Consider the following 25114-nt stretch of genomic DNA (forward strand, 5'->3'; position numbering starts at 1 on the left):
AATGCCTCTAGCTTGGGTCAAGCTGACATCTGTGATGGTGTGAATATGCTTGGCCCAGAGAGTGGTATTATTTGGAGGTGTGGCCTTGTTGGAGAAGGCGTGGCCCTAGTGGAGTAGGTGTGTCCCTGTGGATGTGGGCTTTAAGACCCTTGTCTTAGATGCCTGGAAGCCAGTCCTCAGCTCCTCCTGTACCACGCCTACCTGAACCCTGCCATGCTCCTGCCTTGGTGATAATGGACTGAACCTCTGACCCTGTAAGCCAGCCCCAATGAAATGTTGCCTTGTAAGAGTTGCCCTGGTCATGGCATCTGTCCACAGCAGTAAAACCCTAACTGAGACAACGTCCACTAGCCAGCACACACTGAGAACTGATCCAGGTCACTAATCTTACTCAGAGGGTGAGTTCACACTCAGGAACACTATCCTGAAAGGTGCCCTGAAACAGTATTGGAGGCTGAAGCAGGAGGAACAGCAGAGTCTAGGAGTTCCAGCACCAGCATGGGCCAGCATGGGCCAGCATGGGCCACCTCAAAACACACTTTCTGATGCTGCAGAGATGGCTCAGTGGTTAAGAAAACTGGCCACTCTTAGGAAGGACCCGGGTTCAATTCTCAGCACCCACACAGAGGCTCACAACCATTTACCTCTGGCTCCACATGCACTGTCTGCTTCTGGCCAGCGTAGGCCCCGTGTTTACAGCGGGCACAGACACACATGAACGCACACAGGTAAAACACCCGCAATGAAAATAAAGGCTCCTCCTCCACAGCAGCAGAAGAAAACACCTTCCAGCACACGCTTGGGACCAGCCCGGCTCCACTCCCACCATCCTCATCCCCACCGTACCCCACACTATCTGCACAGAGGGTGACAACACTCGCTGTGTGTGGCACCATGCTGCACAGTGGATGACAGTCGGTCCATCTTTTTTGGTAGGAGGCACACAGTCATCATTAATAAAATTATTAGAAAACCATCTTACTTGCATCCAAATCTTCCCTATATCAAGTGTTGGTGAGCAGTCATACCCCCCAAAAAGAAAAACAAGAAACAGTACAACTCACTGATAACAAGGGCCTGTAAATGGCTCACCCCTGACAAAGCCGTATGGCGTAATCCAATGAAGCCAACACTGTTGCCATTCCTACTGTTTAGCCCCGCACACGTGCGTGGACACGTGCTGAGAGCAGGAAGCGGGTCCCAGTGGTTTGTGTCACACCACACCATGGGGACTTACCATAACAGTGCAGTCCTCTGATCCGCTGGCAATGACCTGATCATTATGTGGACACCAGTCTATGTCCAGCACTGGTCCTGTGTGGCCACACACTGTAGGGTAGGATTTGTCAATTCGTCCTGTCTGAAAGAAGAGACAAACAGATCATGTGACACGGTGTGACATCAATGCATCAGCACCTGTCAGCGCCACCCATTCATCCTCGATGCTGACTAGTAAGGACCGTCCATTTTCACCTCTAGAATACTCACTACTGGCGCTCCACCAGCGACAAAGACCTAAATTCCAGAACCAAATACTTAGTCTGCATTAAAAACAATGCAACGACAACCTACCGGTCAGCCTTTTCACCCAAGCCCAATTCTATAGCGACAACACTGTAGTAGACAAGTTTTACTAGGTTAAGGGGGACCCTTGGTATTATTCAAACTGTAAGCTATAATTCCCTCTTTGAAATGTTATTTTATTGTGAATCAAGGGGTCTGTGTGTACAGAAGGACCTGGAGGCCAGGATGCCCTCACAGCTGGAGTTACAGGCAGCTGTGAGCTGCAAACTGAGCCTGGGGCCTCTGCAAGATCAGTTGGAGCTCTCAACTGCTGAGCCCCTTCCCGGCCTGCGCATTCACTTATGAGAACGAGCTACTGTAGCTCGCAGGCACGCTGGTGGTGTCTGGTGTCAGAAATACAGGGAAAGCCATAGCTGCTTCGCAGAGGCTCAAGGGCGAGGCTGTAATGCCTCCCTCCCTAAGTCACCACCAAGCCGGTGTTACCTGCTTGGATCTAACAAGCCAACCCACCGACTGGGGTCCATTAAGACAACTACTGTGGTACCAATAGGCACACAGAAGCTATTTTCTTTCTCTAACAGGATGGCAGCTGCCCTGTGTAACAGACAGATCCACCCACCGGCGCTCTGACTGTATCGATGGTCTCCACACTGGGGCGGGCTTCTTGGCAATTTTTCCAGATTAGTAAACTGTTTGAAATCTGACTCACTACAGGAATCCTCAGAGAGGGTGTGTTAACCTGACAGGCCCTCAAGCTCAGCATCAGAGCTCCAATCCAGGCCCCACTGCTTAGAGGTTAGCCCAAGGAAAGCCAATGGCTCGCCACAGCTCCCCGCCTGCAGGACAGGTGGTCCCCGCCCACAAGACAGGTGGTCCCCGCCCACAAGACAGGTGGTCCCCGCCCGCAGGACAGGTGGCAGGACACCCGGCTCCCAGGTTGATGGTGAGAATGCAACAAGAGACCATGTGTAGGGAAATCAAAAGGTCCTATTACAGTGACCGGGTAAGATACAGAGATGACTCAGGGCACCTCGCACAGGATGAGGACGCAGTAAAACCACCGCTATCAGTTCCTCCAGCACAGAAATTACATCACCCCACCACCGATTCATCCATACATCGGATTTGTAAATTTCTATTGACGAGACAGAGCCTCGCTGTGAAGGCTGTGACCCTATGCTGACCAAGGACTGGAGCCGAGGAGCAAGTGACAGTGTGTGTGGTCACAGAGCATGCAGGCCAGGGTTTCTGCTAAGAAGGAAGTATGCTGAGAATTAAAGAGTCTCCTACCCACCGGCCTATGGTCCAGGCATCTTCAGAGACTACCCTTTCTGGGCAAAAGTCATTAAATGCAGGGGCTGAGGATCTGACTCGAGGTAGATCGCTCGCCTAACGTACACAAGACCTTGGGCTTCGTCCCCAGCACTGCATGCAAACAAACAAACAACAAAAAGAAAAAAGAAAAAAAAGAAAAACAGGGCACACCGTTTGACACCACATCATTTCAGCACCATGACTGTCCAGGCCAGAGTGATGTGTCTGCCATTTCCCACCTGTGGGCTCTCGGCCACCTTACTCAAGCTGTTGAACCTGATTGTTGTGACAACCAAGGGCCAGTGTGTGTCAGTGTCCCAGCATGCAAAGCACTTCAGAATTCAGCAAACACTGGGACTCACCCTCCCGCATCTTCATCTTCACTGGGATCCGTGCTATCCCAGTGTGGGCGGAGGTCCCTGTGCACATGGATAAGCCCTAGGAGACTGGGAATGTTAAACGCACCAGCCTGTTCCTTCAGAGGACCCTCGCAGACATCTGGGAGCTGATGCGGTTAACCTGTTGACCTCTGCCCTATCCTCTACTCGCCCACTATCTTGAGCTTGTCGATCTATAGGATCCATCTATATGGAACGTGTCACATGTGGCCAACCTATAGAACTCACTGTCATGAGAGATGTCATATACAGTTTACAGAGTTTCGACATGGCCACGTCTTCATCTTCATTGTGTACACGAGATTGAGTTAACTGTCCCAAGAGACGATTTAACCAACTTATGCTTCAACATGCCTATAATAAACTATTGGGGTCAGACTCCTGAAGTTTGAGCCGCCACCAGCTACTTAGTCACAGTTGAAGCAGACGGTGACCTCTTGGATCGATACTCTATCGGCCATGATGGTCAGAGACACCCCTTCCCCTGGCACACACCTCATTCTCTCTCCTTAAAGGCGGAGTCTGCCACACACTCAGACAGCCGGGCTCACCCACAGGAGGCCGCTGGTTATCTGACTTTACCCCTGGTTATATTCCACTGTGTAGGCTGTTGCAGGTGGGCTCAGGAGTGTTCTGTATGACACTCTAGAAACTTCTAACTCTCATCTCACTATAGTTTTAAAGTCATCATTTTGAATGTGTGATACTCCATAGCCCAAAACCTCTTAAGACAGGAGAATGTCTCCTAAGACAGAATGATGTCTGGCTCCCATGTCAATAGAATAGGCAGAATAGGCAGCGGATAATGTAGACAGTGGCCAAGAATTCTCAGGTTTCATCAGCGGCCTAAGAATCTTTGGACTCAACAGGCATAAATCTCACATAGTATTAACCTAATACTATAACATGTACACACACACACACCTACCTCAACAGCAGTCAATGAAAAGACAGAGAATGCCTAAGGACAGGGTACTCAGAAGGACTGTATCACCATTCAAGAGTGGTCCTTTTCAAAAAGCAAACAACAAAAAGGGACAATTTCAACAAAAATAATACTGCAAATGTATCTTTGTTCAAAAGAATAAAAAACAAAAAGAAAACACCATACTCAATATGGTAAGTTTTTTTCACGTGAATCACCAGTGTAAACAGCAATAATAGGAGAGTGAAATCAGACAGGTCAGGAAATCAAAGGGGAACAAACACACACAAGAACAAAGACAGACACAGGGAAGGACGGGCGGGAGTCCAGGAGCCACATCAGAGCCATCCGAAAACTCCAGATGGAACCACTGTACGTACAAAAAACGTAACCTGTCAAAACTTAATCTGAAAAAACAAAAACCAAAAAAAAAACTTGAAATACCACTGGAAAATGAGTTCTGGCCCATCCTGGCAAAAACGACGGCCTGAACCAGCTCTCCAAATAACAGAGACAGGAACAGAACTGAGATCAACTCAGAGGGACCTGAGGAGGGACAGCAGGCAAGCATTCACTCACCATGCAGATCACTAACCACTGGGCTGGAGAGGTGGCTCAACAGTTAGAACCAGCTGACTTTCCAGAGGACCCAAGCTTGTTCCCCAACACTGAAGTGCCAGCTTACAACCATCTGCAACTCCAGATCCAGGGCATCTAGTGTGCTCTTCTGGCCTCAGAGGATGCCAGGCAGGCACATGAGCAGGCAAAACACTCATAAAAATAAAAAAATAAATATATAACATTTGAAGGAAGGAAGCCAGCCAGCCCAGCTTGAGTTGTTCTGAAATACAGTGGTCAGTGCCTGTAATCCCAGCATGGAGGAAAATGAGCAAGAGGCTTGTGAGTTGAGACCAGCCTAAGCTACAAAGAGACCCTGTCTCAAAACAAAAGAACAAATACACTCACATAGGCCGGTGAAAGAGACAAGTCTGAAAGCAGACAAGACAAGAGCAGGGCCAGCAGTCAGCACAGCCAGCCAGAACATCGGCAGATGACAGGAGCGAGCAGCTCACACAGGGAAGCCTGGGACCCGGCAGATGCGAGAAGATATCCTGGCTCACTGGTTAACTAGACAACTGCAGTGGAGACGGTGCAGTGGTTAAGGCCCCTGCTGCTCTTCCATAGGCTTGTGTTCAGGCCCCAGCACCCACGGTGGGCAGCTCAAAACCATCTGTTACTCCAGCTCCAGGGAATCTGGCCTCCATGGGCACCTGCGTGCGCACACTGGCACACCCAGAAATCAATTTAAGATGACGAGGAAGCACGTGACAGGAACCAGGTGACATCCATTACAAACAGCATACACGGGACCGCTGTGGTCGTCACAATTCCTCCTGTGAGTAACAGGACAGGTGAAGCGCCCCCTCCTAAATGACCTTGGTAAGGGAATCAAAGGGTCCTGCTCTTCCCATGTGAGAAAGGCTCCCTGCAGCACTGCAAGCAGTGGCAGAAGGAAGAACTAGTTTGCTATCCTCCATCATGGGAACAAATATTTACATGCAAGTTCCAGACCACAGGCCTAAAAATGGAGGCGTGTGTTCATGGACAGTGTGGGGGCTATTGGCACTGCTGGGGTTGCCATGGACTGAAAGGACCACCATCTAGAACAGGAACACAGGAGCAGATCTGAGAAGATGGGCCTCTGTGAGGAAGGAGAAGGGGCGGCAGGCCAGCCACAGCTGCCGTACTCATCTTTCAAGAGGGAGGAAACCAGTGCGGCAAAATGCTAACATCTGTCCAACCTTGGGGGAAGTACATGAGTATCGCACTTTATTTGATGCTTCCTATTAAAAAATAGGAAAATTTAAACATATCAATGCACTGTTATGAATTTTCATGGCAGCCCAGGCGGGTGAAAGTCAGAGGACGACTTCTGCGAGTCAGGTCTCTCCTTTCACCTCAAGGACAGAAGCTGGTGGTCAGGCATGGTGGCAGAAGCCTCCATCCACTGAGCCACCTCACTAGTCACCACTGATATTTTTTTCTCCAGCTAAAGTTTTTCTGCTGAATTGTCTTATCCCAGGCTTCTGTATCCCAAAGTCTCACCTCAGCAAGCCCCACTCGGCACTGTGACGGAAAATATAGCACTGAACATGACCTCCCCAGAACAACAGGTGGTATCTGGTCTGGGCTAAGTGGGGCCACTGATGAGAACCAGACAAGTCAAAACTAACCCTGGAGTGCCAAGCCTAGCTAACTAGCTTAACTACACACGAGAAGTCTCTCTAATCACCCCAGCTTACACAGTGCCAGCTACAGGTCAATAGGTGGGTGTCCACACATACTCTTTAACCAGGTAAGAACTCTGAGAATAAGCAGAATTTCTGCCCTTCCCATCTGAGGCCCGGCAAGCCTGCAGCAGCAGCAGAGACCCGCTGTATTCCCAGGATGCTGCCTGCTGCTGAAGGACGGCTCGCATACCCCGTTTCGACTGGAACCCAAGACAACAATGAGCAGAACTCAGACATATCAATGCACTGCTATGAACTGTACATGGTGGTTCTGCACCTTCAATCCCAGCACCTGGGAGGCAGAGGTAAGTGACTATCTGTGAGGTCAAGGCTGGCCTGTCTGGAGAGCAAGTTACAAGCAAGACAACAGATACACAAACAACAGAACAAACCACAAGTTACGATGATAACTATCGCTTTCAGGGTGTGGACAGGACCAATGATCATACGGAAACTTAATTATTCAGAAATAAACGGAAGCACCGTACCCAAGAGGCAGCTATCTGAACCATCACTGGCCATCAATACTTGGTTTGGATAGGAAACTTCCCACCAGGGCACGGGCTGTGCAGAGAGCACAACAGTAGCCTGCGATCGATCGCTGGCAGCCGGCCATCAAAAACAGAGTTAACAACACGGGATACTCTGCAAGCAGCTGCTTCCTCTGGCTGTGATGTCACCTTAAATCCTTCCAACAAACAGAGCAGCCGTCACACCGAAGCACCGCACAAAAGGCACTGGTTACACAGCGAGGCAGGCACAGACAGAGGGACGGTGGTCTGAGTGCATGCCGAACGGGACGGCAGCTCTCTTGTGCTCACGGTTTATAACCTCCAGGTACCTTCTCGCCCACAACAAAAATCAAATTATACTAAAGCACAAGCAGACTTTTTACCAAAGGGTATGCACTATTAAGATGTGACGATAAGGCCCGGCAAGAGGGCTTGGAGGTGAAAGGTACCTGATGCCAAGCCAGGGGACCTAAGTTCAATCCCAGGAACCCCTGCATCAAGTCACCTTCCGACCTTCATGTGTGCACTTGGTACCCATTGCAACTGGCAATCAAACGAAACAGCATATCGTGTGGCACTCTGGTTACCGTGACAATGGACTAATGTGTAAGGACAAGCAGACATCACCAGGGGGACATGGGGAACTCGGGGCACACAGTTCCCACGCACCCCAAGACATGAATTCATTTGCCATCCCGTGGACACTGAGGACTGTGCCTACCCTGAGGGTCTGCTACACACTCCATGATACCACAACTTACCTCAGCAGCACGTGTAAATAACACCAAGGCTGGAAAGCTTACAGACTTAAAGCCAGTTTTCTGGTATGTTTTTCTGACTAAAAAAATGACGTTTTAAGGACTTCTCTCCAATTTCCATGCTCTCAGTATAATAATTTCATTTTCTAATGCTGCTGCCTCAGTAAGGGTAAGTCACCTTAACCACACCATCTAGAGAGAGTAGCCCAATTTTTCTTTCTAAAATTTTATTATTAGTGTGTAAGGTGTGCTTGCACGTGGGTGGGTGTGCATACCGTGGAGGTCACAGAGAGGTCACAGAGCCAAGGGTCTGGAGACTGATCAGCCAGGCTTGCATGGTAAGCATGTCCACCTGCCACTGCACTGGCCTGGATGTCACTGATTTAGTTTTGCTTTATTTGCTTGTTTCTCTGAAATAATGTCTCACTGCTTAGCTGGCTGGCCTGGATCCTGGGTGTGTGTACCATGTCACCTAGCATCTGCCCTTTTCTAGGATGAAAACTACAGCCATTTGTGTTCTGAGCCTTCAATAAGGTTTTCATTCACTCATACGGCACACCATGCCTGTCTGAACACAAACCCAAGTGGTCGAGATTACCAGGACTTAACTCAGTAACTGTCAAACCATCACCAAGATTCTACAGGCTGTTCCAGGCCCTGGTTCATAAACTCGTGGGACAGTGGTGAAGTGGGTCAGCACCCTGGCACACTCTCCTTAGTACCTGACAGATCTAGTGGCCTGCTCTGAGCCAAGCAACATGAACCCAAGGGAAAATTCAGCCTCTGAGGCATGCAGACAGTTGGCACCAGGCAGAGGTGTAAAGGCAGTTTCCACGTGGCTGGCCCGGGCTGACGGTGACAGCTCTGAGCGTGTCCCAGGCAGCAACCCCCAGCAGTAAAGCTGATGCCAGCACTGCCATGTGCTTTGGGTCTGGGGCAAGACCTTAACATTTCAAACCAAGACTCAGCAGGGCCCGTGGAGAGAGGGAGCTTAGCAAAACCCAGTCAATGAGACAGCATTTCCTGTCCTAAGCTTGGCGAGGGTGGAAGAGAGTGAAAAGTAAAAACAGGATGGAGATGTCAGTAGTCATAAAGCCTTATCTATTGGCTCTAAAAGAGGACCGTTCTGAGCTGTGTAAAGGTATTCCTCTTTAAGAACTTAAAATACAGCCTAAGTCTCTAGTTACAGTGTATTCCCATCAATTCCAAGAGAAAACCATGGTGGCTTCCTCCTGTGCTGTGTCTGCCTCACACCTCCCCCTTAGAGGGTCCATGCTTTGTGTGCTAAGGCCGCGCTGCAATCAAACTGTCAATGTACACAGTATATACAACACAGGGGATTCCCACAGGCACTAACAACCACTGAGGAATTCCACCCTGTGAAGAGGGACCTGGGTGTTCTCATCTTCCTGGGCCCTCAAGACCCAAGGCCTGGAATGTGTGTGGTTTGTGCAAGACCATGCAGAACAAGAGCATTCCTCACGCTACGTGTGTCCCATCAGTCAGTTAGACACAATGGAACTGGTGCTAGGAAGGACCGATGAGCAGAGACCGGCCCCTTCCGTGGTAGAAACAGGACCATGTCTCACAAGTTCCTGTCCAGAGCCAGCAAAGGACTCCAGTGACACGCAGCACACGTCCTCAGTCTCAAATACTCCCTCGAGATGCCGAACCAGCTGCACATGTCATCCTAGCTTCTATCCTGAAATTCGCCGCGGAGCCCACTCCGTTTTCCGCCGTCTCCTATGAATCTGGGCAGCTGCCTTGCTCCCCTGTCCCTTTCCAACTCCTCAGCTGTCCCTCTGTGCCTCTGGCCTAAACCAGCTATGACCAGTCACGGGTGAGGGCCCCATGACTCTCGGAAGAGGGACAAGCAACACGGTATTTCCAGATGTTTGCTCTGTAAGGGAAAAAATGAGGCGCGAACCCATCTGGTGTGCCCCATGTCAGCACCATCATCTCTGATTTTGGGGGAATAAACTGAGGGCTCGTGAACTCCAGCACGGAGAATGGAGTCAAGCACGTGCTTCCTCGGAAGCAGAGGAAAGTTCCAGCCAAGCATAAGGGCTCCATTCACATGCGCGGGGTTCAAAGGAGTCAGGAAAGGGCATCTATTGAAGCCGCCTCTTTTTCTCCAGCTTCCTTTCCCAATGACAGAATTATTTATGTGAAGACATGTTCTTTTGGAATCTGTGGGCCTCAGCTGCTTCACGGGGAGGCGCCGTGGTGACTGCAGATGACAGGGGTGGCCTCAGCTATGGAGATGCACACCATGTGTGACTTGCTGATGAAACGCATGGAGTGAGCTCTGTGGTAAGGAACAGAGGCTGCGGGGACAGGGGGTGTTCTGGAGGGAGGTAAGCCAGCAGCTAAGGCTGCAGGGGGTGTGGCCTTGGGAGAAAACAGCGGGAAGTGACTGGCACAGGGCGCATCACAGGCATCCCCAGAGCTGGGCTCACCAACTCCCCTTTTCTGTCCTTTGTCTAGGGCGCAGGGTTTCTTCTTGTGTAGCTCTGGCTGTCCTGGAACTCAGAGACCTGACTGCCTCTGCCTCCCGAGTGCTGGGATTAAAGTGTGTGCCACCATGTGCACTCTTTAACATAACTTTTAAGGCCGGGCGGTGGTGGCACACGCCTTTAATCCCAGCACTTGGGAGGCAGAGGCAGGTGGATTTCTGAGTTCGAGGCCAGCCTGGTCTACAGAGTGAGTTCCAGGACAGCCAGGGCTACACAGAGAAACCCTGTCTCAAAAAACCAAAAAAAAAAAAAAAAAAAAAAAATCATAACTTTTAAATTTATTATGGTGTGTGCGTGCGTGCGTGCGTGCGTGCATGCGTGTGTGGTGAGGGCCATGTGCATGCTACATCACACATGTGGAGCTCAAAAGGGCAAGTCTGTGGAACATCTTCTCTCTTTCTTCTTTACACACATTCCAGGATTAAACTCAGATCACCAGGCTTGTGCAGCAATCACCTTTGCCCACTGAGCCATCTTGCTGGCCCAAGCAGTGGTACTGGATTTAATACAGATCAGACTTAAAGCCCATTGAGAACTCGAGAAGGTAAACTGTTAGTGTTTACCTGAAGGGGGGAAAAGGGTAAAGGTAACATGTTCTTATTCAGGCATACCACGCTGGGATTGTAGGTCAGTGGCACTGCCCTGGACACACACAGGCAAGTCCTAAACTCAATCCCTCTAGCGACAGAACAGTAAGAGCCCCACACTGAACCTGCCTCCCCATCAGCCTCTGGCATCCAGGAGAGTTCTTTCCTGTGTTTCCTTAATAATCAATGTCACTCTGCTTTCAAAAAAAACAAAATAGCAACCCAAAAATATCTATTTCCTTTTTAGGTGTGGGGGTTTAGTTTATTAAGACAGGGTCTCCCTACATAGCCTTGGCTGGCTGGAACTCACTCTGTAGACCAGGCTGGCCTGAAACTCAGAGATCTGCTTACCTCTGCCTCTGCCCCTAATGCTGGGATTAAAGATGTGTGCCAACCCTAACCCTAACCCTAACCCTAACCCTAACCCTAAGGCTGGCTAGGTATTTCTGCAATGAGTTGAGAGAAGAACTTAGAATCACAAGTACGAGAAGTCTGGAACTAGGTGTAGGATAGAGGGAGTGGCCCCATCATTAAGAGAATGGGCGCTTGTCTAGTCCCTGTTTAGTGAGCAGAGGGAGACATAGCCTCTGGACTCCAGAGTGGGAGTGAAAAACAGAACAGTACTGCCTTGGGGGGCAGGACCAGAGTACAAACCCAACTCCATGGCCTGTGTCCCTTATGCAGGACAGAGCTCAGCCAGATGCTCCAGATGCACCTCACCCCCAGCTCCCAGCTCAGCCTTCCCTGGACTCTGCACCCAACCAACAGAGACCCAAGCTGGCAAGAGCAGCTCACTACATGAGTAGACGGCACCGCAAAAGCGTGTTCAATGCGAACCGGGTGGACTTTCTGAGCAATCCACATGTGCCGAGACCCTGCCTCGGCCTGCCGTGCCCAGCAGGGGCTCCAGAAGCCCAGCAAAGAGTTAAACACTCTCTGCTTTTGACTAGGTGGCTTCTCACCACACACTTCCAGATCCCACCATTCTCTAAGCAGCTGTGCAGCCAATCAAAGCAGAGGAAGGAAATTATCCTGGCCAGCTGTCAGCCACCGAGCACTGATGGCCATATATGGTAAAAAGCACTGTCAGAGCTTGTCAGGCCTGCGGGCCGGCTGCTGGGACATGGATGAGGCAAGGGGTGCACAAAGGACAGGCGGCCTGCTGCTCATCTCTGGGAGTGGGGGAGGGTGGACACATCATCTGCTGGGCATACTCTCGGTGAGTCACAGCCCGGGGCACACTGTGAGGTTCCTCTGGCAGCACTTTGAGCTTCATTGTTAGCTGGGGGCAAGTGAGCGAGCAACCCTCCTCCTTGCTCCCTCCAGTGAGGCTGGAGAACACAGACACTGAGAGAAAATGAAAGGGCCCTTCTGTGGCACTTCATGTGGTAATGAGGCCAAGCAGCACCCGTGTGGCTGGCAGCTCAGGACACAATTTACAAGTCATTGTTCTGCACCTGGTGCCCTCCCCCTGAATGCCCAGACCATCCCCCAGCCTTTCAAGACCCACACACTTCAGAATTTAGGTGCTAAAGGCATCAGACAGAAGCTGTTTCAGTAAGCAGTGAACTGGCAGGTCACAACACACCAAGAAATGAAATGTCAGGGAATAAAAGCCTCCACCATCAACACCAATGGCTATCCTCTACAGTGGACAATCAGCACGGCTCTGCAGAAATAAAACCGCCTGTCAGCGTGTGTATTCAGCAACACAGCAATGCAGCCAACGCAAAGCTGGCAGGTGCAAGCAAGCACAGGCAGCACACAGAACAGCACCCTGGGAGGCTGTGTGCCTCCTGAACCGCCTGTGAACCGAGGAACTCATCAGGACAGCAGCCAGCATGGAAGGCCCTCAACAGACAGCTGCTCAGATCTCATCACTACCACAAGGCACAGTACACACTGAGACTGGAAAGCTAGCACTCCTGTGGACCTATGGGCCTATGGGCCTGCCACACGAAGGCCAAGCTACTGTCTTGTCCCTTCCAGGGACAGAGTGCAAAGGATGTTCAACCGGACTCCACGCCCCGAAGGCCCCCAGACCTTCACATTGTAGAGAGAAATAACAACGACTTACCCCGGGAAGTCACAGGAAGATTTAGACATGGAAGGTGGAAAAAACACGCCCGCAGCCTGGGACAGTCACTCCATCCCAGACTCAAAGAGTTCTGAAGAACGGGAGAGACAGCAGATGCACCAAGCTCAAAGGTGGCAGTTCAGGAAGGACAGTCTCCTGACACAACTGGATGGGCCAGACTATGGAGTCTCACTTTTGTCTGACTGGACCCGCTGCCTCGTCCTGAGATGGCTAAGGGACATCCTGGCTGATGGGAGTTGTCACAGGACCTGAGTGCTTGCTCTGGTTCTTCACGTGCTCTCAAGGAAATTGTCAGTTTTAGACAATTCATACTGGAAAGGAAGAAGGAGGAGGAGGAAGAAAGAAGAAGAGGAGGAAGAAGAGGAGGAGGAAGAAGAAGAGGAAGACCACCAACAACAAATGTGTGATTTTTCTATCATAAAAGCTACTTTCAACAACTTCTGCCTTACATGTTGTTCACATGATACACAGATGATCAGACCCATTTCCTCTAGCATGCCATTTCCCACACACCAAAGAAGCCAGCCTACACTTTGAAGTACCGGTCTGGAAGAGGATGTGGCCACAGCCCTTGTCCTTCTGGGGCAGAACACCTCCCCTTCTCAGACTGTATTCCCTCAGCTCCTAGATGCAAACTCCCAGAACCTGAAAGCAAAGAGTCTCCCTGTGAAGTCCTCCAGCCTCTGGTGGGAGTCATCACCCAGGGCCTGAGTGATTTCTGCAGTCACAGGCTCAGCACTGGGCAGCTGTTACAGGAATGTTTCCCTCCTGCCCACAGGAGAGCTGGCCATGCAATGACCCTACAGCCACTGGCAGCTGAGGTGGCACTCTGCCACTTGGTCCTATGCTCTGAGCCCATCTGAGCTGTAAAATGCTACCTGTGAGGATACAACCAGCAGACAAAGACAGTGCGGTGCTGTCTAAGGACCTGCACACACCCACCCTCAGGGTTAGGACCTGCACACATAAATCCTAGGGCTTAGGACCTGCACACACTATTCCTCGGGGTTAGGACCTGCTCAGGGCTGCCCAGACCCTTCTCATCAGCAGTCACCACTGTCATGCAGAAACCAGGCTGAACCAAGTTTTCTGATTCCTGGACAGTAACAATCAAGACTGATGCTGTGCATTACAGCCAGCTGGGGACTGTCCACAGAGACTTGAGTTGTTCCCATGAAGAAGTGACTGGCATCCTCGGGGTGCCTCAAATGGCAATTTCTGGTTTCTTTGGAGACTCAGTTATGTCATGTGATGTTGTGCTGAAGCAGACACAGGTGAGAGGATGTTGTGCTGAAGCAGACACAGGTGAGAGGATGTTGTGCTGAAGCAGACACAGGTGAGAGGATGTTGTGCTGAAGCAGACACAGGTGAGAGGATGTTGTGCTGAAGGTGACATGTGATGTTTAGAAAATATAAATACAACCCCACGAACAGTGATGAGGCTCTTGCATTGGTTCACCTTGCACCTCGTTGCTGATCTTTGAATGCTTTGACTTCATGAAGAGTAAGTCGCCAAAGAACTTCTCAGGATGTTCTGGCAGCTTCTGGCTGCTTCCTTGGACTCGTGCTGACTTGGCAGGACCTTTCGGTTTTTTCTGGATCCAGCTGCAGCTACTGACTCGTGTTTGATGTTTTGGACTGAACTGCTGATATTGTGACAGTGAAGATTCCCCTCCCTTTGTGGATCTAAATAAATAGGTCCACAAAGCTTGTTTCCTACTAAGCTTTCTTGCCCTGCCTTTGGGAGGTGGGCTAGAAGGGAGGTTGAAGTGTCTAAGAGCCCGAATTAAAGCAGGTTTTGCAAACTCTAAGCCTACAGGTCCCCCATGGCCCCAACACAAATGAATGATGTATGGGAAGAGGTCTCAGGGAGCACCACGGAGCACAGGGACGGCTTCCTACGTGAGATGACGTGTGAGATGACGCGCTGTCTGGTGTGAAGGGCAGCACCGATGCGTGCGGTGCACACACCTGAACAAAGACAAACACAGCATACAGAGCGACAAGCACGTACTGAAAAGCCTGCTCACTGCCTGAGCAGATGGAAGATGCCCCTCACTGCCCCCAGCCTCAGCAGCTCAACGACAAGGGGTGAGGCTCGTCACTGGAAAGACCAGTGGGACCATGTCTATGTGGTCACAGTTCAAGCCATGAAGCTCAGCTCCCTAGTGGCTAAGGGGGACCTCATGAAAGGTGAAAGGCCGCTGACTTTGGGGTAAACCTCAAAGTTACAGAAAGGCCGGATGTGCACACAGAACAGCTTGCATGAATTTTGAAGCTTACTGGATAGAAAGGAGCCAGAGTGGTGTATTTTAGCGACAACTTCTACAGTAAGCTGGCAGGCACGCTGCTGAAGTGCACCTGGAGGACTGGCATGCACAACCAGAGCGTGGTCCAAGGTCAGAACCATGAATGTAAGAGTCCATCCAGAAACGTGCGGCTGCACAGCTGACTGCTGCACGCCCGACTGGGCTGTGGGAACACACGGAGGCTCGGGAGATGGTGAGTCGCTGCTGGTTCTGCGGCAGTGGAAGGAGAGGAAAGACCATTCCTTAATGCTGAGTCAGGAGCTTGTCCTGCACCAACCAGAACATGGCCTCGCCCTGAGGTGCAGCTCACAATTCACAGATCTACGTGGTGTTTCTGAACTGTTTGACTATGACATCTACCACACGTTCTAGAGCAGGAGAATCCCCCTGTAGCACAATCATGCTGCAAGTCCCTCTGCCTTCAGAGAATCCCTGCTGCAGGAGACTTCAGCCCAGTGACCAGGGACCTATTCAGTGTAGCTGTGAAGAGCCCCGACCCCACCCAGGGCCAACTTGACAGGGGCAGCTTTAAATGAGACCGATGGCTGATTTCTGAGAAGAATCAAATCAACATGCGTTTGAGTATCTGCTTTCTACCTTGTGGATAGACCCAGGGTGAGACAGAGGTTAGCCACCTGGGGTGTGGCCTCCCACACAGGGCCCTGGTCGGGCTGCACGGTGAAACTGATGCAGCCTTCTGGGACACATGGATCCACTTGATGCATTCAGCAGGTCAAGGGTGGAAAGTGTTCTCAACTGATGAAACACTGCCCGATTGTCTGCAGGCACAGTGTGGGCAACTGCAGGGGCAGAGTGACATACAAAGAGAGGAAGACGACTCAGAGAGCCAGCAGCCCCACACTGCAGCACCGAGCAGCGGGGAGCACCGCCAGCGGCTACTTCCAAGCCCTCTGAAGGTTGTTGGGCTTTCTCAGACTTTCTCCCACACTGCTCGGAGAACATGCACCCTCCTGGAAGGACTCCCTTGAGGCCTCAGATGGCTTCTGTGCCCTGACTCATGCTTGTGCAGGAATGGCAGGTGGGTTCCTTCTTACACAGAAAAGGGGCAAGGAGGCACGGGTTCTGGTTAAGTGCTCTGGGGCCAGTGGGTCACCGTGGGGTGAGACAAGAACAGAGGTGAAACCCCAGGGCCAGTGGGTGACCGTGGGGTGAGACAAGAACAGAGATGAAACCCCAGGGCCAGTGGGTGACCGTGGGGTGAGACAAGAACAGAGGTGAAACCCCAGGGCTCAGTCTGTGCGAGACAGGCAGCTAAGGCTTAGGAGGGACTCGCTGAGTGACATGTGAGGTGCACATCATCTTCCTGTCCCCTCTGGAGGGAGGACTTAGTATGTCCGTGTCTGCAGCTTTTTTCAACACGTCTGCTGTCCTCTCAGAGTCACAGGAAGGCTGAGGCGCCTGTTCAGTGGTGGTTTCAGCGCAGATGCTGGCCGGTGCCTGTGTGCAGCTACACTCACAGTAAGTTTTGCTCCGACCTAAAATATAGTCTTTGGGTTGTGTTTTGGTTTATTTTTATTGTTTTTTTCAGATAGGGTCTCATCAGGGATCTCAGGCTGAGACTCGGATCCTCCTGCCTCAGTCTTTGGGATACCAAATGACAAGATCCTAGAGTGGATATTAAATCCGGAGGATGGCAGGAACCCACGGGAGGCATGCGTCCTCCTACCAAGTGCAGGGGGGAATAAACTGTGTAGCGTCCACTGTAGTGCCATGTTTCCCCGTGGGACCTCGGCATCCTCTGTTGTGTGAAGCCATCATCATGGCAAGGGTGACCCTCCGGGCCACCTCCTCCTTGCTGTACTGTAAAGACAATGGAGCTGAGGGTCTGCTCTCTTCCAGAACAGGACAGGCATCCGGCCGTGTGTTCATCCCTGGTGTCTGTAGCTGCAGCCAATGCTGACGGGTGATACTCATGGGTACTGCCCAGGGTGGGGTCTCACGGCTTCTGCTCTGGAGAAGCCCATGAAGAACTAGGAGGAGAATTCTTGTTACAGACCAGATTACTGGAGAGTCGGCACTCTGAAGACCTGGAGTATGTGACCTAAGCCTGTGGGGACGGAATGTTTGCTGCCTACAAATAATGATTTTTTTTTTTTCTTTTAGAGAGGTCGCTCTACATAGCCCCATTGTCCTGGAACTCACTCTGTAGAGCAAGCTGGCCTCTAACCCACAGAAATCCACTAGCTTCTGCCTCCCAGATACCGGGATTACAGGCGTGCAGCACCCCACCCAGCTATGAATGGTGAATTTTTACAACTTACTCCATGCAGGAGGGTCTCAGTCTTGGGGACACTAAATTCGGCAGTGCTGGCATCTCACACAGAAGAGGCCTGCCAGACCGTAAACCCAAAGCCATGACAAAGCAGCACACATCTGGATTAGCATCTTCACAGGGAGGACAGAGCTGTCTTCCCATTTGTTTTATTTACTTATTTTGATAACATTGAAATACAAGAATGTGATAACCCAGCACGGTCCAGGCAGAAAGCACTCGAGGCTGAGAAGATGGCTCAGCATAACCTTTCAGAGGACTGAGCCTCAGTTCCCCGGTGCTGGAGCAACGCTGAGAGCTCACATCCTGAGACACAATCACAGAACTGGGAAGTCGCCCGGGAGTGGCTTGGGTCTCTGAAACTTCAAAGCCTACTCTCAGTGACAGTTCCACCAATCAGGGACCAGAATTCAAACATATGAGCCTACTGGACCCTTTCCCATGCAAACCACCACTAGGGGGTGACTCTGGACTCAGGACTCTTCTACCTCGGCCTGCCAGGTGGCAGGATCGCAGGTGTGCATCGCCATGCCTGGTCTATGTGGCTGGGAACCAAACTCATGGCCTTGTGTGTGCTGAGTAATCATTCTACCAACGGAGCTACAACCCTAAAAGTGCGGTCTTAAAGCACTCTTTAAACTCCATTCAAGCTTCAGGGGTATATGCGACACAAAAAGCCCTATCTCAAAGAGAATGTTTATATTCTCTCTCTCTCTCTCTCTCTCTCTCTCTCTCTCTCTCTCTCACACACACACACACACACACACACACACGCACGCATACACAAATGTGTAAGCATTTACACTATCTGCCGTTGTCTATAGAATACTCACAACTAACCAGAAGGGGTGTGGTGGTGGACACATGCCAGGCTAGGAAGAGCACTCCCTTCTGGGTAAGGCCCTAACCTGGATCTGGGTGGGGCAGGACAGATAATCAGAAAGCCACTTGTTTTAGGACTATTATCGCTAGGATGAAACAGCAAGAGCAAGCTGGAAAGGAAATGGCTGATTTCAGCTCACATTTCCAGGTCACAGTCTGTCACTGAGGGAAGTCAGGGCAGGATCTCACACAGGGCAGGGACCTGGAGGCAGGAGCTGATGCCGAGGCCACAAAGGGGTGCTGCTTACTGGCTTGCTCTCCATGGCTTGCTCAGCCTGCTTTCTTATAGAACCCAGAACCACCAGCCCAGGGATAGCTCCACCCGCAATGGCCTGGGCCCTCCCCTACCCAATTATTAATTAAGAAAATGCCCTCCAGCTGGATCTTACGGAGGCATTTTCTCAGATAAGGTTCCCTCCTTTCAGTTACCTCTATCTTGTATCAAGTTGACATAAGACTAAGCAACACAACGCTCACTACTCACATATGCAGTGTAAGCAAATACTGTATGCCAAAGACTGTAGTCTGAGGATACCCGTGTTACACTTGCTGCCTGACTACCGAGTCACCCAAACACCCAAGTGCACCAGGAAGACGGGGCCTGCAGCGTGGGGCCTCCATGCAGGTGAGGAGCACAGCTCCCAGAGCACCCTTCCACCTACCTGTCTCAGGCGGGACTGGCAGGTTTCTGAGGTCTAAAGTTCGAGTGCACACCTAACAGGTGATCCGCAGCAAGGAGAGGAGCTCACTTCAGCTGTGCCTCACGAGTGAGCCTGGCAGACTGACTGCTAAGGGGACTGAAAGCCTGCACGCTGTAGGTGAGGCAGCTTGGCACTTGTATCGGGGGAGAAAGCTATCCCTCGTGCCAGTCAAATCACCGAGCCAGCTTGTGCTCAACAAGACAGCCTTGTCTTACTCATTCTCTGAAAGACTGGAGAACAAGAACACACGTCAGACCACACCTGCAGAAAGCACCGCAGAGCAGAGTGGCATGCCACGGCTTGAGCAGTGTTACCAAAGAGCCGGGCGCAAGCCGGCTAATCCAAGTCGCCACACCTTAGCTGGGAACCTGCGTACTCCTCAAGCAATAGTCTCTGACGAGCCATGTGTGCCGGTGCTTCTGTGTGAGCACAGGCATGTGTGTGCTGACCACTCATGTGTGAGCACAGGTGTGTGTGCTGACCACTCATGTGTGAGCACAGGTGTGTGTGCTGACTGCCCATGCGTGAGCACAGGTGTGTGTGCTGACCACTCATGTGTGAGCACAGGCATGTGTGTGCTGACTGCCCATGTGTGAGCACAGGCATGTGTGTGCTGACCACTCATGTGTGAGCACAGGCATGTGTGTGCTGACTGCCCATGTGTGAGCACAGGCATGTGTGTGCTGACCACTCATGTGTGAGCACAGGTGTGTGTGCTGACCACTCATGTGTGAGCACAGGTGTGTGTGCTGACTGCCCATGTGTGAGCACAGGTGTGTGTGCTGACCACTCATGTGTGAGCACAGGTGTGTGTGCTGACCACTCATGTGTGAGCACAGGTGTGTGTGCTGACCACTCATGTGTGAGCACAGGCATGTGTGTGCTGACCACTCATGTGTGAGCACAGGTGTGTGTGCTGACTGCCCGTGTGTGAGCACAGGTGTGTGTGCTGACTGCCCATGTGTGAGCACAGGTGTGTGTGCTGACCACTCATGTGTGAGCACAGGTGTGTGTGCTGACTGCCCATGTGTGAGCACAGGTGTGTGTGCTGACCACTCATGTGTGAGCACAGGCATGTGTGTGCTGACCACTCATGTGTGAGCACAGGTGTGTGTGCTGACCACTCATGTGTTAGCACAGGTGTGTGTGCTGACTGCCCGTGTGTGAGCACAGGTGTGTGTGCTGACCACTCATGTGTTAGCACAGGTGTGTGTGCTGACTGCCCGTGTGTGAGCACAGGCATGTGTGTGCTGACACTCATGTTTTAGCGCAGGTGTGTGCTCGCATGTGCGCATAGGCACATGTGTGAGCACAAGCGTGTGTGTGTGTGTGTGTGTGTGTGCATAGGCACATGTGTGAACTCGGTCATGTGTGTGCTGACTGCTCGTGTGAACACAGGTATGTGTGCTTGTGCCCTTCCCCCAGCCTTAAGCAGGCCTGAGAGACCTTGCTTACCACAACAGACCAAGTGATAGGATCTAGGTGGAGTTACCCACCTTAGCTGCACAGAACACAGAAGCAGAACTGCGCTGGGCTTGCCTTGAGATATCTCCGGCCCCACCCATCTCTGGCTGAAACAAGGGGTCAGAGTGGGCCCTTTCCCTTTAAATTGAGAGCTGGACATTAAAGCTTCGAGCCTTGATCAGAGAACTTTGTCTTGGCTTCACCTCTTCTCGCCCTCCGTCCCTTTCCTCATTTCCAGCCCCCTTTCAGGTGAACCCTTGGCCAGTTAATCCGTGGCCGCAGGTGGCCTCATGTGCTGACCGCTCATGTGTGGGCGAGCACAGGCATGTGTGTGCATGTGCTGACTGCTCCTGTGTGAGCACAGGCATGTGTGTGCATGTGCTGACCACTCATGTGTGAGCACAGGCATGTGTGTATCAATATATTTGTCCCTGTCATTGTTTTCATCTTGGATCTTAAGTCCTGGAAGACAGAGACCATGTAACATAACACATTCCTATTTTCCCAAACTCTAATCACAAGATGCTGAGATTACAAGTCTTTGCTATCCCTCCCGCCCATCTTGGGGTGGGTGCTGAGACAAGGTCTCACCATGTAGGCTGGCTGGCCTGGAACTCACTATGTGGGCTGCCTTCCAAGTGCTGGGATGAAAGATATAAACCATCACACAGGGCCAATCACAGCAAACTAATAAGATACAGCTTAGAAAACCGTCTACAACGCTGGGGTGGGGGTGCAGGGTGGCAGGGTACAGCTTGGTGACAGGGGACTTGATTAGCATGCGTCAGGCCTGAGGTTCAATCCTCCCCCCCACAAAGGAGAAACACTGCAAAGGGCAGTACCGAGCCTGCAAACTGCAAACCAACAGTCACATAATGATGGTCAGACAACAACGAAATCTGACCTAGAAACAATCAAGTATCAGAAACGATGTAAAATCCACAACCCTCCTCAAATACTTACGGTTAGACCATCTATTACAGGGTAGGTATTTCCGGCCAACAGTGAGGATGGGCCTATTAGCTACAGCTACTGATGGCCCAGTGAGCAGGCAGTAGCCCAGGAAGAGCAGAAACATCACTGTCAACTGACATGGAGCTCACAGCCAGGCCTTCTACCACAGCCAGGTCTAACCACCACCCTCGCCTGCTGGGCGGGGGCCCGGCATCTGTTCCCCAGAGTTACAAGTCAGGCCGAGAAGGAGAAACCAGCATTTCCTTTACAGATTCTGAATACAAATCACTCAGAAATTACCTCAGAACAAACTGCCACTTGAGAGAAGATGGGCTGAGAACACGGAATTTTCAGGGCTCAGAAAGTCACTTTTTCTTTTATTTATTTTTTTTTTTTTTTTTTTTTTTTTTTTTCCTTTTCCAGAGCTGAGAGCTGAACCCAGGGCCTTGTGCTTGCTAAGCAAGCGCTCTACCACTGAGCTAAGTCCCCAGCCCCCACCCCCCAGCCACTTTTACATATAGTTCCTTTATATTACAGAAAGAAAAATGAAGGCACAGGGTGGCAAATCAAGGTGACCCAGCCAGGACTCTTCCCTCTCTTCAGTGGCCAGCCTGCACGCCTCCCTCAGCGCCATTCATTCTGACACAGAGACATGTAGAGGTATCTTCTGTTGTCCCACCCCACCCAACCCCTTTTAAGACGGTGTCTCTCAGTGAGACACTGGAGATCACCAGTTTGATAGATTGGCAGCCAGAGAGTCCCTAGGCTCCTCCTGCCTCGGCCCCCCTAGTTATGGGGTTATGGACAAGCATCACTGGGCCTGGCTTGTCAGATGTTGAAGGTCTGAAGTCAGGTCCTCATGCTAACTCTACCCACTAAGCTTACTTCGCAGCCAAGGACTGGCCGCATTCTCATTCTCATAAGGATGGTTACCAAGTGACGTGATACCTACCGACCAATACAGGCCACTTAACGTAAGTAAGAACCACGACACCAGACAGGTCTCCTGCAAGCGCCATGAGGGTCAAAGTCTCCTGTGGTTTGCAGAAGGCAAGGCAGACTCACAGAGCCTTTTGTGGATGTGGAAGCTGAAGGAACTGTCTGAACTCCATGGAAGATTAGCCATTCAGAGTTTATTTTGGGCTTCTTAATTGGCTTGTTCCATTTCTTTGAAGAAAAGAATGTCTTGAATTCGTTCCTCAGTTTATAAAAAGAAAACTGCTTTAACTCCAAGCAGACCATGAGTTCCTGACCTGGCTGACAGGCTGTGGCTGTCCTCTCAGCTGGCTGGCCTGAGCCCTACCAACAAAAAGTTCCTGAGGGCTTCTCATTACTAATAAAGAAATACACAGGCTAGGGATGGGCCGTGGCTAAGAGCTGTCCAGTGACGTAGGTTCTATTCTCTGCACCCACAGCAGGGGGTTCACAGCGATCTGTAGCTCCAGGGAACCCAAAGGCTCTATCCTCCACATGCACGTGTCCCCATGAGCACACGTCCACGAACATGCACACGCCTACACATAGCTAAAAGGAAGCCCTTGGAGCTGGAGAGATGGCTGGGTGGTTAAGAACACTGACTGCTCTTCCAGAGGTCCTGAGTTCAATTCCCAGCAACCACATGGTGGCTCACAACCATCTGTAATGGGATCTGATGCCTTCTTCTGGTGTGTCTGAAGACAGCGACAGAGTTCTCATATACATACAATAAATAAATCTTAAGAAAAAAAAGCAAACCCTTGAAAGAACATACTAAACAGATATGTGGGCTGAACACAGCCGACATTCTCTTCAAACCCTCACTCCAAAACCAGGCTAAGGCCCGAGGATATGGCAGCAGTCAACAGAAGCAAAGTATCCCAGTAGAAAAAGCTCCAAAGAATGGTAAGATTCACGCTGACTAATGGGAAGGTGCACTGGGGCCAGTGCCCGCGGATCCTCCAGCACCACCTCCCTTCTTTCCAGAGCTGGTTCAGTTGTGCACTAACCATTCCAGCCAGAGAAGCTGAGCACAGGCGTCAGCCAGAACAAGCTAGTCACGAACATCTGAGAGGGAACCAGAAGCCTCCCCGAGTGCTGTCACGCTGTGCTCTTGACAGAGGGTGGACTTCGTGGTGCGTACTTTCAGGCCCCTCGATCCACAGTGAGACGTGCCCTAGTTTTCACTGCCGCCCTTAGGTTTTCACGGCGTGGAAACAGCTAGTGCACCCAACCCCTGCACTTCCACCTCATGTCAGGGCACTAACTCTTAGCTCTAAAGCTTACGACTCACCAAATCCCCTTTCCTCCGACAAGAACAGGCAGACAAAGCTCCATCTTATACCCTGCTAGGACAGGGCTCAAGGAAAGGCAAGAGAGGACCGGCACCCACACTGAGGAGAGCACACAGAGCCACCCCGTGGGACCTCTCACTCTTACCAGAGTGGGATAAATCTCGAATCTTGTATTGTGTCTGCCTGTGTAGATACCTCCAACACCTGCTACTCTGGCAGCAGGGGTGGAACCAGGATCATATACACCTAAGCAATGAACTGCAGAGCTAAAACCCATCCCTTGGGACATTTTCTTGAGCTTGTGTTCTATTTACAACTCACAACCCAAAAGGCCAGGGGCTGAAAGAGATGGCTCAGTGGTCAGAGCCCTTGCCAAGGACCTGAGTTCAGTTCCCAGCACCCACATGAGGCAACTTGGAAACCAGCGGCCTGTATCTCCAGCTCCAGATCTGGATGTCGCTCTCTCACTCACTCGCTCACTCACCTTGTGCAGAGGGAGCACCAAAAAGGCCCCTCCCCCGCTCGCTTCTATGATGATGGCCACGAATCTGGGGTTGACAGCACAAAAGGAACTGTCCCAGGTGACTCGGGAGACACGGATGTCGTCATAGCACTGGTCATTCTTCACTGCCTGTCCAAAGACGTGCCGGAACTTGCTCTGCCGCACCACTCGCCGCATGGTGTCTGTGAAAGGAAAGTGGCGGGAAGTGTGAGAACCACGTGTTGTCTAAGGCACTTCTGCACAGGCAAGCTGGAGACAGCCCCTCGGCACTGTCTGCGCTCCTAAAAGGTAGTCAGACTGCAAATCCCAGACCCTCTGCAGCAGGGGCAGGGAGAGCACTGCAAACAGGTTGGAAGGCTCACAACATCAGAGGTAGTCCGAGAGTGTGCACTTCCAGAGAAAGATCAAGGCAGGACCTGAAAGAAAATCCATGGAAAACTCATCCTGCCCTTCCTACTCTGGAGATAAGAAAATACCTAGGTGAAGGAACCTGGTAGGTGTGGAGCTGAAGGAAATCCCCAAACAGGATAGACTTGGTGGCTTTCTCCTCAGCCTGCCAGGGTAATTTCCCAGTTTTTAAACACCATCCCTCCCTTGCCCTGACATCAGCATCCCCGTCTGAGCACTGTGCTGGCTGCCTAGAGTCACTCCACACAACCAACTATGCAGACTCAAGAGACGAGAGGCTGCTGCCCTGTTTCCCTGTGCTGCCAAATACCCTCTGCCCTACAGAGCTACCCAGACCAACTGCTGGCTGCTAAGGCCCAGCAAGATCGGAAATCTGACCTGAGGCTGCCACAGAAGTCAAGAGCCGGG

General features: G+C 51.3%; 1 protein-coding gene across 1 annotated transcript in view; it reads right to left on the minus strand.

Annotated features, from left to right (window-relative positions):
• Nucleotides 1-25114, minus strand: part of Coro1c (coronin 1C) — a 67450-nt gene that overhangs the window by 17584 nt on the left and 24752 nt on the right. Inside the window, exons 2-3 of the mRNA XM_076922450.1 lie at nt 24281-24480; nt 1238-1360 (exon numbers count right to left, since the gene is read on the minus strand). Of these exons, the coding sequence (XP_076778565.1) occupies nt 1238-1360; nt 24281-24475 (318 nt within the window). The 5' untranslated portion in view covers nt 24476-24480. The remainder of the gene's footprint in view (nt 1-1237; nt 1361-24280; nt 24481-25114) is intronic.

The sequence above is a fragment of the Arvicanthis niloticus genome, chromosome 24 (genome assembly GCF_011762505.2).
Source record: "Arvicanthis niloticus isolate mArvNil1 chromosome 24, mArvNil1.pat.X, whole genome shotgun sequence".
In the NCBI taxonomy this organism is placed as follows: Eukaryota; Metazoa; Chordata; class Mammalia; order Rodentia; family Muridae; genus Arvicanthis; species Arvicanthis niloticus.